The sequence below is a fragment of the Labeo rohita genome, chromosome 17, assembly GCF_022985175.1.
Source record: "Labeo rohita strain BAU-BD-2019 chromosome 17, IGBB_LRoh.1.0, whole genome shotgun sequence".
Lineage (NCBI taxonomy): Eukaryota > Metazoa > Chordata > Actinopteri > Cypriniformes > Cyprinidae > Labeo > Labeo rohita.
In genome coordinates, this window is record NC_066885.1 from 34,598,674 (window position 1) to 34,616,543 (window position 17,870).

Consider the following 17,870-nt stretch of genomic DNA (forward strand, 5'->3'; position numbering starts at 1 on the left):
GACATATGCCTTAATGACACATCTAAAATATCAGAAAATCGGTTAGAATATTAGAATAGCTTGTTGTATGTGCATAATGTAGGTTTGAGTGTGATTGAGAAAGCAGTTGCAACTGGACTGAAATTTGATTTGGATCGAGCTCGGTCAGATCATTTTACATTAAGGATTTTCAGGCCGAGTGAGCTGTCAGTACGAATATCAACAGATTATTGCATGTAAACTTTGCTAATCAACGTGTTTTGGTGGCAAAGCATAACAGTGGCATTTTTTTAATCTCTTTTTCTTAATAAATGTTTTGCTTGCATGGAAAAACAGCGTAAGAGTAAAGAAATAATGAAAGGATTTTATTTTATTTTTGTGAATTATTTAAGTTTAAAGAAAGCAAATATATCTGAACCATAAAAAAACTCATATTAACTGCTACAATATGAATCTTTTTTTAATTAAACGAAAAACGACACACTCCTACATAAACAATAATATGCAAACTAATGTACATGATAAATATGTCAGTATACTGGCAAATGTTGAGGAAGCTGCTTCTACATGCAGTATTGTTTTTGTTTGTAAACGTCAATGTTCCACCTATTATACACCTAAATGATGCGTATTTACACCTTCTTTAAATAATTATTACAGATGTTTGATGAGATACTCCACAGAGGAAACTCAACAGACAAATCCACATTAAAACACAAATCAAAACTGCTTATCCATTTCAAAACCAGAACATTTGAACTAAAACACAGCACACATTTGTCTACAGTGGCATCATGAAAGCAAAATATATTACACTGAAACCCAAAATCCAAACTATTAATAAACAAGCCTATTCCACAGACAACATGAAACAAACTCGCTGGTGTACACACGCATTTCAGTCAACAGCAAAATACTTAGAATATATATTTAGATTTGTTTTTATATAAAGCAGACGATTCACTTATAAAAAGGAACATGTATGATTGATACTTCTGATAAATAAACAGGGTCCTGTAGGTGGCGCTGTCTGTTCACAGGTAGGAAGGAGATTTGAAATCCTCAGGAACGTCACTGTCTAGTTTGCAGATGACCTTGTAGATGGCTTTTTTCCAGGAGGGGTCTGAGTCTTTGGAGAGGGAAATGGCACTGTAGAACTCCTGAAGAGTGATTTCAGCAACCTCCAGAAACCGCTCTGGAACCTGACGGACATTTACAACACACATCAGTCACCGTACATACATACAGCATCAATACAGACTCAAGCACTGTATACAGCCATAATTACTGCTGTTATTTAATCCTCACTAGTACTAGTGCTGATAGTGACGAAATGAAATCTGTAGCAGTGAGTATTACAGTTGAGTGACTAAGTGCAGCGTTTGAGCTCCAGATTCCATTCCTCACATCATGTGTGCTGATGAGAAAAAACACTCTCAAAAATCAGCTGGAAAAAAATCTCACAGATCCAAATTGAAGGAGGAACCGAGATACATCTACAGACCAGAAGATCACAGAGACACGAGGACGTAAGCAGAGCACCTTGCAAACACCTTAAACACCCTAGCAACCACCCAATAGCCACACAGAACACCCTAGCAACAACCCAGAACACACTAGCCTAGCAACCACCTAACAACCACCCCAAACACATTAGCACAGAAACCACCTAACAATGCCTTAGCAACCACCAACAACACCCATGCAAGCACCTAGCAACACCCAAAACACTCTAGCAACCACCCAGAACACACTAGCACAGAAACCACATAACAGTGCCATGGCAACCAACCAGAATGCCCTAGCAACCACCAACAACACCCATGCAAGCACCTAGCAACACCCAAAAGACCCTAGCAACCACCCAGAACACAGCACAGAAACCACCACAGCCACACAGAACAGTGCCTTGGGAACCACCCAGAATACCCCAGCATCAACTGAAAACACCTTAGCAACCACCCAGAACACACCAGCCTAGAAACCACCTAACAACCACACAGAACAGTGCGTTGGCAACCAACCAGAACACCCTAGCAACCACCCACAATATCCATGCAAGCACCTAACAACCATCCTGACCACACTATCCTAGAAACCACCTAACAATACCTTAGCAGAATACCATAGTAACAACCCAACAACCAGAATACCCTAACAACAACCTAAAATGCCTTAGCAACCACACAGAACATACTAGCCTAGAAACCACCAAACAAAACATTAGCAACCACCACCCACAACATCCATGAAAGCACATAGCAACCACCTAACAACCACTCAGAGCACCCTACCAACAACTTAAAATGTCTAAACAACCACCAAGAATACTCTAGCCTAGAAACCACATAACACCACCTTAACAACCACCCAGAATGCTCTAGTAACCACAAACAACACCCATGCCAGCACCTAAAAACCACCCAGAACACCTTAGTAACCACCTAGCAACACCTTGGTTACCACCCTGCATACCCTAGCAATGACCTAAAAAGCCTTAGCAACCATCCAGAACACACTAGCCTAGAAACCACTTAAAAAACATTAGCAACCACCCAGAACATCCATGAAAGCACCTAGCAACCACCTAACAACCACAACAGAACACACTAGCTTAAAACTCACCTAAAAATGCCTCAACAACAACAACAACAACCCAGAATGCTCTGTCAACCACACACAACACCCATGCAGACATGTAACAACCACTCTGACCACACTATCGTAGACACTACCTAACAATGCCTTAGCAACCACTCAGAATACCCTAGTAACATCCTAAAATTGATTTGATACTACCAGGACAAACTAGCTTAAAAACTACCTAACAATGCCTTTGAAATGAACCAAAACACCCTAACAACTACCTAAATGCCTTAGCACCTCTCAAAACATTCCAGTCTTGAAGTCATCTAACAATACCTCAGTAACTACTCAGAATGCCCTGACAACCACCCAGAACCACAATGCAAGCACTTAACAACCCCCCAGAAAACCCTAGCAACAAACTAAACTGCCTTAGCAAACACCCAGAACACACTATCCTAGAAACCACCTAACATCACCTTAGTAACCACCGTGAATGCCCTGACAGCCACCCAGAACCACCATGCAAGCACCTAGGGATCACCCAGAAAACCCTAGCAACAACCTAGAATGCCTTAGCAAACACCCAGAAAACACTAAGCCTGGAAATCATCTTAGTAACCACATAGAATGCCCTAGCAACCACCTAACAACCACTCTGAACACACTAGTCTAGAAAACAGTGTTAACAGATTTAACTTAACAATGCCTTAGCAATTAAAGAGTTAATCCACCCCAAAATGAAAACTGTGTATGCCGGATACACAGTTTTTCAAATCAAAGCGTAAATATACATAGAAAACGTATCCGTGTGGTGTGGCTGACACAGAATGGCGTACACAGTTTGCATCCAGCGGACACTCTCCAAAATGGTGCTACGCTTTATATTTATATATTTATAATCTTTATATTTTTTTCTTTTTTTGTACAAAAAGTATCCTTGTCGCTTCATAAAATTAACATTGAACCACTGAGATCCACTCAGAACACACTAGTCTAGTAATCACAAAACAATACCTTAGCAATTAACCAGAACACCCTAGCAACAACCTACAATGCCTTAGAAACCACCCAGAACACACTAGTCTAGAGACCCCTAACAACACCTTAGTAACCACCTAGAATACCCAAACAACCACACAGAACACACTAGTCTAGAGAGCCCTAACAACACCTTAGTAACCACCTAGAATACCCTAGCAAGCACCTAACAACCACCCAGAACACACTAGTCTAGAGAGCTTTAACAACACCTTAGTAACCACCTAGAATACCCTAGCAACCACCTAACAACCACCCAGAACACACTGACCTAGAGACCGCTAACAACACCTTAGTAACCACCCAGAATACCCTAGCAACCACCTAACAACCACCCAGAACATACTAACCTAGAGACCCCTAACAACACCTTAGTAACCACCCAGAATGCCCTAGTAATCACCTAACAACCACCCTAGCAACCACCTAACAACCACCCAGAGCACACTGGTCTAGAGACCCCTAACAACACCTTAGTAACCACCTAGAATACCCTAGCAACCACCTAACAACCACCCAGAACACACTAACCTAGAGACCCCTAACAACACCTTAGTAACCAACCAGAATGCCCTAGTAATCACCTAACAACCACCCTAGCAACCAGCTAACAACCACCCAGAACACACTAGTCTAGAGACCCCTAACAACACCTTGGTAACCACCCAGAATGCCCTAGCAATCACCTAACAACCACTCAGAACACACTAGTCTAGAGACCCCTAACAACACCTTAGTAACCACCTAGAATACCCTAGCAACCACCTAACAACCACCCAGAACACACTAGTCTAGAGACCCCTAACAACACCTTAGTAACCACCTAGAATACCCTAGCAACCACCTAACAACCACCCAGAACACACTAGTCTAGAGACCCCTAACAACACTTTGCTTGATAGTAAGGTTGCGTGGTCAGGTCTTGACGGTCCAGCGTAACTGCAGCTCAGCCTCAGTGACAGCGTCAGAATCCATGCTGTTCCCTTCCAGCGACTGATGTTAGAGTACGCCGACGTGAAGCATCACACATGCTTACAGACTGTTCATACCCACAAAACACTGAGTCAACACTGTCAAGCCCTTGATCTCAATGCACCATCTTCAATGCTCTCGTTTTAAAGTGCAATGCTTCTTTGTTCACAGTGGCAATAAAGCAAATACAGTGTCAGAATCATTAGGAGAGCGGTGTGGATGGACGCTTTGATTTTTTGCAGCCTGTTGCTTCGAACTTAACTGCTCGGAAAATGCATGAAAGGGCCCGGTTCCCATCGCAGGAATTCAGGCAGCGCTTCACACACTTTGAAGGACCCGGCTCGGGTGTGAGGGTGGGAAGAAGGTGGATCTATCCGCTGGCATTATTTCCCCAAGAGTAGCTCCGCTCTCTGTTGACACGTTTGTTTCTCGTGCATCTCCAGACACAAAAGCGGGCCCTGGGAAAGGAATGTCTTGGTGCTGAGGTAAAGACAACTGTCTCCGCTCGTTCCCATCGGCCGGTCCGGCACTCTTGGGATTTCTGGCTTCTTTCGCATCAGTAGCAATCCAAACGGCAGTCAGGCATAGCCTGGCCGTAATCTCAAGTTGTTTTAGCAGATGCTGCAGCTTCCTCTTCCCACAGTTTGATGCAGGGCTCTGGGATAATGGGGGTCTGCGGCCGGGCAGCTACAGGTGCGGCTCGACTCCCAGGTCAGAGCGAGGACAGCCGACCGGCTTAGATCAGCATCCTGCCGGTCTGGTCTGGTTTATGCTGGTTTACCAGCCAAAATTGATCATAATGGTGAAGCTGGCGGAGAAGCCCATTTGGGATCACCAACACACCAGCATGCCATGCATCCAACACAACATCTTACCACAGAATTTCACATAACGCTTTCTAAATCTCTGACGCACATTTAAACAGGATGTTCCATAAAACGTGAAGCTGAACTGAATGAACTTTAGTTAGAAAATAATCAATATCATTTCAAAGAGTAGCTGTTTACTTAATAACTTAATAACTGATTGACAGCAGGTCCACATTTCTGTGAAATTCAAATGCTCCTCATTCAGAAAGTTCTACATATTTCTGACCTTTTGCAAGTTCATTTAAGCTCAGTTGACAGCATTTATGGTTAATGTTGATTACTACAGTAAATGGATTTTGGCTCATCTATCCGTTCTTTAAAAAAAGCAAAAATCTATTTACATTGAGGTGCTAACAATAAATAAATAAATAAAGTAAAAGAGGCAAGTATATAAACATCAATATCAATATAGTCAATCTTTCAATAGTACAGCCACAAAACGCACAATGTTGCCATTTCTGTAAAGTTAGTTTTACTACTTCATGACAACTTAATGTCCTAAACCTTAAAACAACTGTAAAAATGAGTATTTAAACAGCTCAAAAAGAAACAGCTTTAAAGAAATAATCAACATTATGCCGCAAATGCTGTTTGAACTTCCTGTAATTCGGCTCATTTCTCTCACTGTAGTTTAGCTGTAGTAACACATTTTACCATGTTTACATCCATTCCACAGAAAGTCAATGCAGTCCCTGCAGATTTCAACTGGGCCTACTTAGTTCTCACAAACATGAATTATTATATTATATATTACATTAACAAAGCTGGGTAGATTACTTACAAGTTGTAGTCCGTTACTGATTCCAAAACAAAAACTGTAATTAGTAACGTAATCCATTACATTGCACATTTTAGGTCATGTAATCGGACTACTTTTAGATTACTTTTGACCTAACTCATTTATCACATTGATTTAAATAGAATAACATTGTACCATAGTGATATAAAAATAGAAAGAGTAGGAAAAGTTAAAGTTAAATAAACATTACATTATCAGGGCTTCCCAAACTGCGGTTTGTGAAGGAACTGCAAAGGGTTTGAAAAGCTAATAATTAAATAAATCATAAAAATGTCACATTAAAATAAGGGATTTTAAAACAACAAATCACAAAAAAACCACAAAAATGTGTTAAATATTTTATTTGTTTACTGCTAGTTTATTGCTATTGTGTGGATAATATGTAATCATGTAATCAATAAGAAAGCAAATGTAATCTGATTCTGAGTATTTTAAAATGTAATTTAATTACAAGTACTTAACTTTTGGCATCTGATTACATAATCTAGATTACATGTAATCAGTTACTACCCAGCTCTGTACATTAATGATGTGCTCTGCTATATGGTGACTGGTGTAGCAGTGTAAGTACCTGGAAGTCATTGGCTTTGTTGTAGTGCATGTTGAGGGCGCGGAAGAGCTCGGACTCTCTGGTGACGGATATATCTTTCACATCATTAACGCCGTCTATGATGGCCTGACGAGCGAACTTCTCCATCTGGATGTAGTAGAACTCTCTGAAGTTACTGAACCACTTGATCAGCTGAGACGTGATGCAGCGATTGAACTGAAAACAGGGAAATATTAGAAAATACAAATGTCAGATGCAGTGTTTTTAAGAATGTTAACTTCAAAATACAACAAAAACTCCATATGTTGAAGTTCATGAATGAGTAATCACACTTTGGTGCAGAACTCATAATGTTTTTCAACTGTGGAAAGACATTGATAAAACAAGCTGTTGTTACATGTTCACTTAGGAAAGACATTTAATGTCCATAAACTCAACAGTCAGCTAGAAAAAAATAATAATTCTAGACAGGAGCATTTTGCTAAATAGATGCACTACATTACATATTCATTATAAATTTAATCTGTTAGTAATGTGTTTGAATAAATCTGTCATTAAAGATTTTATTACAGCCACAGTTTAAATCTTTATATTTCAACAAAGAATTGATCGAAACAATTAAGAAACTAATCTATATTATTTATTTGTGCACTGATTATGTCTAAAAATAAATCGCATTTGAATTTAATAGTTTCAATAGTTTGAATTCAACATTTTTTTTCGGTTGTTCATTTTAACCTTTAATATTAACTTGATGTACCAACTGACGGGGATCCAGGGATAGTTTTCCTTAAGAAAAATGATGCACTACTGTACCTGATATTTATCCTAACTGAATCAAATTGAATCAAGATCTTGAGATTTGGAATGAACATATGAGGACATGAACTTCATCATCATCATCATAATCATCATCAACATCATCACTTCACCAGCATTTTACCATTTCATTTGAGAAAACTATTATCCACTACACACAGAAACTCAAAGCTCTTCAAGACAAACTGACAAAATTAACTACTATATTATATATATATATATACTATATTATATATTTTTCACAAAGTACGCTTGATTTTTCACAGTTGTGAATAAAACAAATATTAAATTGTTGTTCCAACTGACAATTAAGAAACATGAGGCACTACTGTACCTGATATTTATCCTAACTAACTGAATCAAATTGAATCAAGATCTTGTGATTTGGAATGAAACTGATTTGTGAAATCTGTGTCAATATCCAGCAGTAGCTCTAATTTGATTCATGATAAAACCGGTGACACATAGAGACCTGAAAATATCAGAGATTCTGAAACACCTAGCAACCACGAACAACAACAACCTAGTTCTGCTTAAAAATATAAATAAATAAAAGTTTAGTTTTTTTTTTTTTTTTCGTGTTGTTATTCTGGCAATGATGGTGTAAAGCGTTTGCTTTCCAAACTATTTTCAGCAACACAGTCTGTTTAATCAGCTGTAGTCTTTCCCAGCACTTAGAATAACATCTATCCAAACAGCAGACGAAACTCTGTCTTCACATTAGCCGTGTTATTATAACTGCTCATCCGATAACACAGGGGCAAAAAGAGCTAAAACCTGCCCAAGGGCTCAAAGACGCTTCTTCACGCGGAGTGTGAGAAACGGCAAAGCGCGAGACGTCTTTCTGAGTGACTTCGGCTGACGGGAATGGAATCGGACACTGGGATTATCCCAGCCTTTGTCTGCTGCGACTTCCCACAGAAGGCTCGGCCGTGACTCTCCTTACTGATCTCAGGGGTCAGGAGAGCCCGGCCGGCCTGTGACGCCCAGCTGGAGTGCGGCCACACAGGAGACAGTGTCCAGTGTCCTGAGACCTCCTCACGTGTCCTTTCCAGTGATTGCTTTCTGCCTTATTTGTGTCATTTCCTTAAATATCATGGATTGGTAACAGACTTTTATGCCACAGAGAAAGCAGCGATAAAAATGGAATTTACAATATAACACGGAATGTCGTGGAATTTGGTCAAAATTGGAAAAATAAGTCAAACGTTGAGCTGTACACATATTTAGATGATGATAATGAATAGTGTCTATGAATATTGAACTGCTGTGTAAATGCGAAGTCTGCATCTTGTGCGTGTCTCAGCTTGCTCTACTACACATACTAAAGCACACATGATGCTCATCTGTGCCTTACTATATGAGGACATGAACTTCATCATCATCATCATCATCATCATCTTCATCACTTCACCAGCATTTCACCATTTAATTTGAGAAAATACTATTGTAGTCTTTCTGCTTCAAAAACTTAAATGTTTGTGAACCTCTGTTGTGCAGCACTTTGTTTGCTAGAAAGTAAAAATTGATTTGAATTTGATTACATTTTAAAAGATTAATTAGACTGTCAATGTTTTATACCACGAATAATAATAATAAAAAATATTAAATCATAAATCCAGGAAAATTAAAACAGACAACACAGAATTATGAATTTGTTCAATTTGTATAAGACATGCTTTCTGAGTATTATTTTAAACCATTAAAATGGAATCCAGAAAAACGAAAACAAACAAACAAAAAACATAATTCGGGTGAAATATATATATATATATATATATATATATATTAATGTAGTTTAACAGGGCCCGGTGTGCATCTAAATGTACATATGATGTAAATCTGCTGCAGTTGTTGGGTCAAAAACATCTTTGACATCACCATAACCAGAAATATCACCATAACCAACCCTTCATGAAACACCACCTTTACAACCTGAATGAGCAGTATTTTTAGACAAGCTCATTACTGATGCAAGGACCTGCATTTTGTCTGTGCAGTGTCATATGTTTTTGTGTTTGTCTGACTGTTCATTGTCTACGTATTATTGTACCCCTATTGTAAAGCGTCCTTAAGCTTTGGAAAGGCATAAATAAAACTAAGCATTATTTGTTTTTTTTTGTTTTGTTTTGTTTTGTTTTGAATTATACGAAAAACATTGTTGCCGGGGTAAAAAGTAAAAACCTATTAATGAGTCATAATACATGTATACTGTGTCGCCCTCATTTTCAAATAAATGTGCCAAACACCAGTAAGAAAATGTTAAGTCATGTCATCTCATTAAGTGTTACTTCATTTACATAGTGATTCAGTGACATTATTTGACATATTTGTAAATATATTATTTTGACATATACTTTTTGGCCACATTATTTAAAGTGACATTCAGACTTACGGTTTTATGAAGCTCAGTAATTCAGTCACAACCACATGAAGATTTCCTCACACCAAAATATCAGAATGATGTGGTTTAGTGATATTTACTGGCTTTACTTAATTAATTAGTAACTTCAACAACGAAAATTAGATTTTGTTTCTTTAATTATGTACAATTTGTTACAAGACACAGAAACTGGAGTTTTGGTTAAGGCTTTTGTTTAGGGTTAGTAATTATAAATAACTAATAGTACTTAGCAAGTGCATATTTAAGATATTTGGATAATAGTTCGCGAATCTGCTATTTAAAAACCTTTGTCGATCACTAATCTAACACTGGTGAGATGCGTTGCTTTATAGTGGTCACTCAATGTCTAAGCTGGTTACGGCACAGGTACGTGAAAGTTAATTTTACTCAAACAAAATGATTAATTGTTTTTTTGGGTTTTTTTTTTTCAAGCACAAGTGGAACAGTTTCCTGGTTCTTAAACTGACTCTACATATTTAAAAGGAGAGTCATGAAATAACACACAAGCGCTCAGCTGCACGAGCTTTTTCCTGTTGTGTCGACTCATCACAACACTTGTGCCTCAGGACACGTTACACACTCACAGGATGCGCGTGTTGTTGTAGGGCCTATCCTGCCCTCACTATCCGCGGCTCAGCGCTCTGCTATTGTGTGTGCTGAAAGCTGGCGAGCTGAAGGGTTAACGCTGAATAGAGGAGGTTGTGCTCCTCTCCGCCGCCTCTTTTGTCTCCTTTTGCTGACTTGAGAAACTCCTCTTTTAACTTTGTCAAAGTTAAACCAGCAATTCAGGAACTGCCACCCCAACATCCAGGAATATTTGCTCAAGCGTCTAAATTTGTGTTAATATTCAGTATTTTTGCCAAAGCAACAGAACGCATATTTCTGAATTCACACGTGAACAATCCTTTACAGTTCAAGGTGATTTCCACATCAAAACTGATTAACAGGGTGAATATTTTTTTATTATTCTTAAATAATATTAATCATATTTAATTATTATTCACAAATATAATTTATTCCTAATAATCAAGTAGACATTAAAAAGATTTTTGATTTGACTCCTGACTGTAACCGTTTATTAGAATAAAAAAAGTGTAAATAAATAAACAGAAATATGAATAAGTAATACATGAAACAATAATGAAATTATTCATGTTATTTTAAGTAATAAAATTGTAATATTTATATTCAATAATATTTAGCTCTAAAAATCACTTACTAAAATAAATAAGCATATAATTGATCTATCTGTGTCTGAAACACAAGAATTAACATCACCGGAAGCATTACTGAAGCGTCATTTGGTAAAACATGACATACCTTGACGTCGGGAAAAAAATTCTTGAGCAGATTTGAGCTCGGGTAGCGTGTGTAGAAGAACATCAGCTTGGCTTTCTTCAGATGGTTTGGGGTCAGACCTTCCTGAATGTGAAGAGAGTCAAGGCCTCAAAAACCTCACCATGAATGCTTTTCTTTGAAGATCTGCCAAATATGACACAGAGATCAAAGCCACCTTACCCTTCGTGTACAGAGCTCAATTTACGTGCATTTTTAATAACCAAACAGCATTAACTCGTCCCCAAACAAATAAGCATCAATACGCCCAAATGAATGAACAGCTGAACAGCTCTGTATTGACCAGAGAGTCGATTAAGACACGACAGCATGTGCTAACTAGAGAAAGAGCCAAACAAATTAGATTAAGGACTTCAATTAGAGAGCTCCGATCCGAGCCGTTCGCTCCATATCTGCCCATAGTAATTGCTTTGCTGCGAAACACAGCGAGGATGGAGAGGATCAGCTTACGCCCCCGTACGTCTGAACGGAACTTTAAAAAAACGAGTTTCTTTTTTAGAAAGAGCCAGAGTTTGTGAGTAATAATAGCAAATGGTAATAGAAGTAATACTGCATCTATGCGACGTTGCTTCGTAATGTAGCAGAAACGTAACAACGCACAAACCGCTGCTATTATTAAACCATCGGTTCGAATGAGGCAATCGCTGTTCGGCCTCAAAAAGAGCCACAATACTGAAATGATTTCCAAAGCGCATTATATAAATCTAATGATGTTTAAAAGCCGAGCTTTCTGCATGCTGCGATATCGTCACATACGTATACGCGACACTCCGAGCATTGATGATGGTGTATAATGACGGCTGAGAGCTTGCTTTTCACAAACAACCAAAAGTGACCTCTCTCATCCACTCCAATCACATTGAGAGTGCAGAAACATATTCCGCACCTTTTCAAGTCTGAGCGAAAAAAAAAAATCAGAGAATTTCCAGAAGAGAAACTGTTGCTTTTTCTGCCTTTGAAAATTGGCTTTTGTTCCTAACAATTCTTATCAAAGCCTTGTATTCCTTTTTATTTGTCTTTTCCTGGACTTAAAGTCATTACTGAGCCCAGATTAAAGAAGATGCTACAATTTTCTTTGGGGTTACCGAGATCAAAGCAAAAATTCTCCTTGAAGTCTGCGTTAGTGGAACTGCTCACCGCTGCACTCAATTCAACGATTGTTCGCCGAGCTCGAGAGCTGGTAGTTTGTTCAGCAATATCTCAATGTTAACTACTATATATTAAATAAAAACAGTCAACTAAACAAAGAGGGGGATTTTTCAAAAGCAGCTGAAGCTAAACAAAGAACATAATCCATAGATAAAAACGCCTTCCTGTGACTCCTGAAACACGAGTCTGATGCTGCGCTACACACAACACATTTGTGGCACGTTCGCATGCAAAAAATCTTTACCAAATTGTAGATTTAGAACAGAAAATCACTCATGTCAATCTGGGCGGCAGTAGGGTTAAATGAAGACGTTTGTCCTGCTTTTGAGAAGTTTCTCCTTGCGTTTCTGATGAAAAGAGATCTCGACAGGGTTTGCCAGGATATTAAAGACTTCAATATGAAACATTTCTCAAACACTTCTCATCCCACAGTCAAATGATCTGAGCTGCTCTCCATAACTCTGTACACACTGAATGACAACCGGTGACTCATTTGTGTCTAGTTTTATGGAAACATCGAGTTAACGAGTCAGTGAACAATGCTTCTGTTAACCTTAGTTAATGCTAATTTGATGTTTTCAAATGAGATGTTGTATACGTTAACATTAATGCACTGTCAACTACCACAAACAAACAATAAATACATGTATTTCTACTAACTAGCATTAACCAATATTAATAAATGCTTTAAAAACATGCTGTTCATTGTTAGTTTGTGCATTAACTAACCTGTAAAGTGCTACCATTTTATGTTTACTAATACATTTCAGGATCAACAGGGAAAATGCGAGGGAAAAAAACACATTTGAGATATGAGATGTGGAAGAGCAATATAATTTTCCTCGTGTGCTTTCAATTTAGTTGAGAGAGATATCATTTTTCTAAATCATTTTTTAAGTTTATTGTTTTAGTATTAAACAGGCAGTTCACCCACATGTATGACTGACTTTCTTCTGAGCAGCACCAAAAATAAGACTGTCGGAAAACCAAACCATTTTGCTTACCACTGAGTCACACTGAGACGTTTCTCATAATAGCATCTACTATGTTCCTCAGAAGAAGAAAAAAAGGTCACACTCTAGTTTAGGGACCAATTTTCACTATTAACTATGCCTTTTGCCTCAACAAACTGCTAATTTGCTACTTAGGTTAAGGATATAAAATATGGTCATGCAAAATAAGATATTATTTGTTTACTAATAAACAGTCAGTATGTTAGTAATATGCATGCACAGAATTGAGAATCCTTATTAATACATGAGAACTGAGGATCCCCAAACTGAAGTGTGACCAAAAAAAAATGTGAATGATGACAGAATGATCATTTTTGGATGAAGCGTTCAAAGGATATATTGAGCGACATGTAGGGGCTCCTCTCAGCCATGCTCTGCAGATCTCCACACTCCATCTTGACGTGCGGCAGGCAGAGCGTGTCCACCGACACCAGTCCAGGAGGTCCGGCGCGATGGTGCTGACCCAGGTGCCCCGAGGTCACCTTGGATCTCATGGCGACGCTTTCCCACGGATGCTCCATGGAGTCCGGAGACGCCCTCTCCAAGGTCGCCGGCAGACACGGCAGCGCGGAGAAGGTGGAGTGAGGTCCGTACTTCAGAAGGTGCTCCAAGATCTGGCTGTCGTGCAGAGGAGCGCTGTAGCCGAACTGGAAAGGCGTCTGGTGGAGCGGGTAGGGTCTCTTCACAGCCTGGCTTAGGGAGGGTTTACGGACCACCAGGGACAAGGCTTCGGTCTGGTGCTCCGGGCTGTCGCTCTCAAAGTGCTCCGCAGACCTGCTTTTGATGTTATCATCAGAGTCCGACAGCTCCGAGGGGGAATCTTCTGGGAATCGCTTTTCGGTTTCCGAGTATTCCGGGCTGTGGCACGGATGTGGCTGGGACGACTGATTTAGTAGGGGCATGGAGAGTTTCTTAAAGACCATATCGACGCTTTCACTCACAGTCCTGGTCAGCTCGCATTTAAGAGTCTCCTGAAGGTTCTTCACTACCCTGTCAGAGCTGAATCCACCGCATTCGACTTTAACTTGGTCTTTGTGGGTGCCGTGGTGGCTCGCGCCTCCGTCCAGCCTCAAAGTAGGTTGCACGTCACGCTCTGACCTCGTATCTTCCCGTTCCTCGTTCTCTGAGTAATTCTGGTCGTACACATGGGAGATCTTCTCCTGGAGCTGATGCAGCAGACGCTGCATGCTTTGGAGCTGCTCCTTGAGTTTGTGACACTCCTCGTCTTTGCTGGTCTTTGCGTTGGACTGACTGGGTTCCTGGTGTTGGGGGAGCCTCTGCTTGCGTTTGTTCTCCTTCAGAAGCTCTCTTCTACAGCGAACGGCTTCGCACTCGCTTTCCGCCTCTCCGTGCGACCTGGCGTTGGGTGAACCCGCCATGCCTCGTATGATGTTCTCCACCCGGGCGCGTTTGGCTTGGAGGTGCTCGCTGCGCTCGGCGCTCGAAGACAGATCCTCGTCTTTGAAGGACAGGCTGCTCTGCTCCTCTTGAGCGAAATCGTCGCTCCTGTTGGACTCCGGATCGACCCCGCTGGCGTTTGCGGAGGGCAGGTAAAGGAGGCTGTTGTCGAGAGAGGTCAGTTTATTGTGAATAGTTTTACGCAGAAGGTGCGATATGATGGAGCCGTTGTGGTAGGAAGCGAGAGGCTCGTCGTACGTGCTTCTGCGAAAGCAGGGGAGCAGGTGCTCGGCTTTGCTGCCTTCCATGCAGCCGTCGCTCGGCTTGTGCATGCTTTGTTCAGACGGGCTCAGGTTCATGTTTTTCACAGGCTGCAGTCGATGGACTTTCCGTACACAATACAATAATGAACTGGTGATCTGTAATACATTGTAAAAATAAATTAGGCATTCATATCTCACTCTTACATTATTGTAAACAATATTACACTCTTACCCATAGTTGTATGCAAAATAGATGGTGTACAAACAAATTTCATATTCAAACATATAAACATATTCATCCACTGTTCTGGTATTATATATGAAAATAATTCTGTTTAACTTTTTGGAGCTGAGTCATTTGTAATGATTTCTCTACAAACTGAACAAACAGAGAAATTACACATACGATTTCATTAGATAAAAGAAGTAACATTAAAATACAGAAGCAACAAACTAAATTTTTTTATGATTAAAGTGCATTTCATATTAGTCTAGATTTAGAAACACATCTATTCGGGATTTTGCTCGGTTAAACCTTCTTCTTGTGACATTACCACAGATTTTTTTTTCCTGTTTCTCTTTATATATTTCTAAATCTTTATCTATATACAGTATACTTTCGCACTTATTTCATACTTTGCCCGTGAATGTTCGCTGTAAACACGTCTATGAAACACACATACTTGCATATTCAATACGTGTCTTGCGTCTGTCATTTCATATCTACATTCTTTTCATATTAGTATTATTATCAAGAATTAAACAGTTCATGTAGCAAGGATTATTTCCCGAAATTAGATGTAAATTAAGCCAATAAAAGCATCAGTTTTATGAGAAAAACTTCAGTAGGTGATGAGAGTGGAGACCGCGCGCTTACCTGTTGCTCTGGAGACGCTTGACTGACAGTGTGTGCTCGCCGCGCGCTCTCGTCTCACTCCAGTCGAGGCAGGCGTGGCCAGAGCCGCCCTTAATCAGCATACCAGCCAATCAGAAACGGCACAGCGCCAAATATGGTAATAAGTGTCCTTCAGTAACTACTAAGTGCACCTCCTTATTTTAAAGTCGTTTCGTGAATTTTGCTTTAAACCTTTCGCTTTTGGTGAACTGCATATACATAAAAGAAAATTTGACATATCTAAATCGAAGAAATAATATTTATAAGAATTATAATAATAATATAAGAAATCTACTATTTGTAGCTTAATTGAATATTAGAAATGAAACATGCCGTCACTTACTTGCTTAAGTATTGTACTTGTTTTATCCTATTTCTTTAATTTAGGTGCTTTGTCCATTATTATTGCTGAAAATGCTAAAAATTATAGGCTATTAGGCTTTGATACTTTGAGTTTTCATGCTCCGCATAAAAAAATAAAAAATAAATAAAAATAAATAAATAAAAAACACACAAAGAATAACATATCTCTATAAAATAAAGTATTAATTTCGCATTGGCTTTTTTATGTATGAATAAAATAAGGTTCTGTGGTTAAATCTTTTAATTTTTATACAATTTAGATGTAAGTTTTGTGTTCTACTGAATAAATTACAGACAGACGTATTTATAGCATTATAAATTTTAGACTGGATTTTAATGAACTGCAGTCGTCTTATATGACATATTGAATTATGTAAGCACCGGGCTTACATTTAATGCAGTGGGTGATTCTATAATTGGAGATACATTTGGCATTTCAGAAAATTAAGAAAATTCACTAACACTAACAGAGAGTGCATTGTCAGTTGGTAACAGAGTTTGATGGTAACAGAATTGACTATTTTATTTATTTATTTTTTTGCCCAAAACTCAAAACTCATTTTTGCCAAATTATGTTATTATGACCGAATTATATTTTCCTTTTGATATTGTGGTAACAGTTTTGACACTTTATAAAATAACTCTTGGTGTAAGAACTTTTCAGATGAAAATATCTTTCTCAGAGAGAGCACACAGACTTTTCAGTGCTTCAAATCTTATCAGTGAAAGATTTAATGATCTTTTTCAAATCTTTAAAACGTATGCATCATAAAAAAGCCCTTAATCTATGTAATCTTTTGAAGGTATTTTTTGGTGATTAAGCCCCTTGTATTGTATTTTTTGTATTTTTTATTTTTTTATTTTTATTTTTTTTGTATATTACCATAAAAAAATCAGTGAGGGAAAGTGACATCATTTCCTGTATCTTGCGTGGTTGTGGGTGATAGTTTCACTAATTTAAATGTAAAGATAAAAAAAATAATGTTGTAGAATTAGGCAAATGACTCTTTAGGGCTTCTATAAATAAAATGAATGATATGTTAACAAAACAAAAGTACAATAAAATATTTTGATACATGATTACATACACTGAATATTTTTTGTAGAAATTATTATATTGTTATGGACTGTAACATATTGCAATTCATAACAACGAGTAGCACATTATTAAGATAATTACGTGCAGAATAATCTCGTGCAGAAAAAAGAATGACTTCGGACACCGAATGCATCTGCAAATTATTGAATCATCCCACTGTTGAACTATAAAAACTTGCAAAAATAATCCAGCTGTCAATCAAACCTGGCTTTGTACATTATGAATATTGCTGAATCCTTGACGATTGTCTTTTTTTCACACTTTTGGCTCGTTTTGGATAAAACGTAAATGTATAAACAAGTGACTGATCGATGG

General features: G+C 38.6%; 1 protein-coding gene across 1 annotated transcript; it reads right to left on the bottom strand.

Annotated features, from left to right (window-relative positions):
- Positions 1–397: 397 nt before the first annotated feature.
- On the bottom strand, positions 398–16,219 carry prox2 (prospero homeobox 2). Its single transcript, XM_051132774.1, has 5 exons — positions 16,076–16,219; positions 13,876–15,354; positions 11,340–11,447; positions 6,818–7,012; positions 398–1,181 (listed from the first exon to the last, which is right to left on the bottom strand). Exons 2-5 carry the CDS (start codon positions 15,292–15,294, stop codon positions 1,014–1,016), a joined length of 1,890 nt encoding a protein of 629 aa, XP_050988731.1. The 5' UTR covers positions 15,295–15,354; positions 16,076–16,219; the 3' UTR covers positions 398–1,013.
- Positions 16,220–17,870: the final 1,651 nt, after the last annotated feature.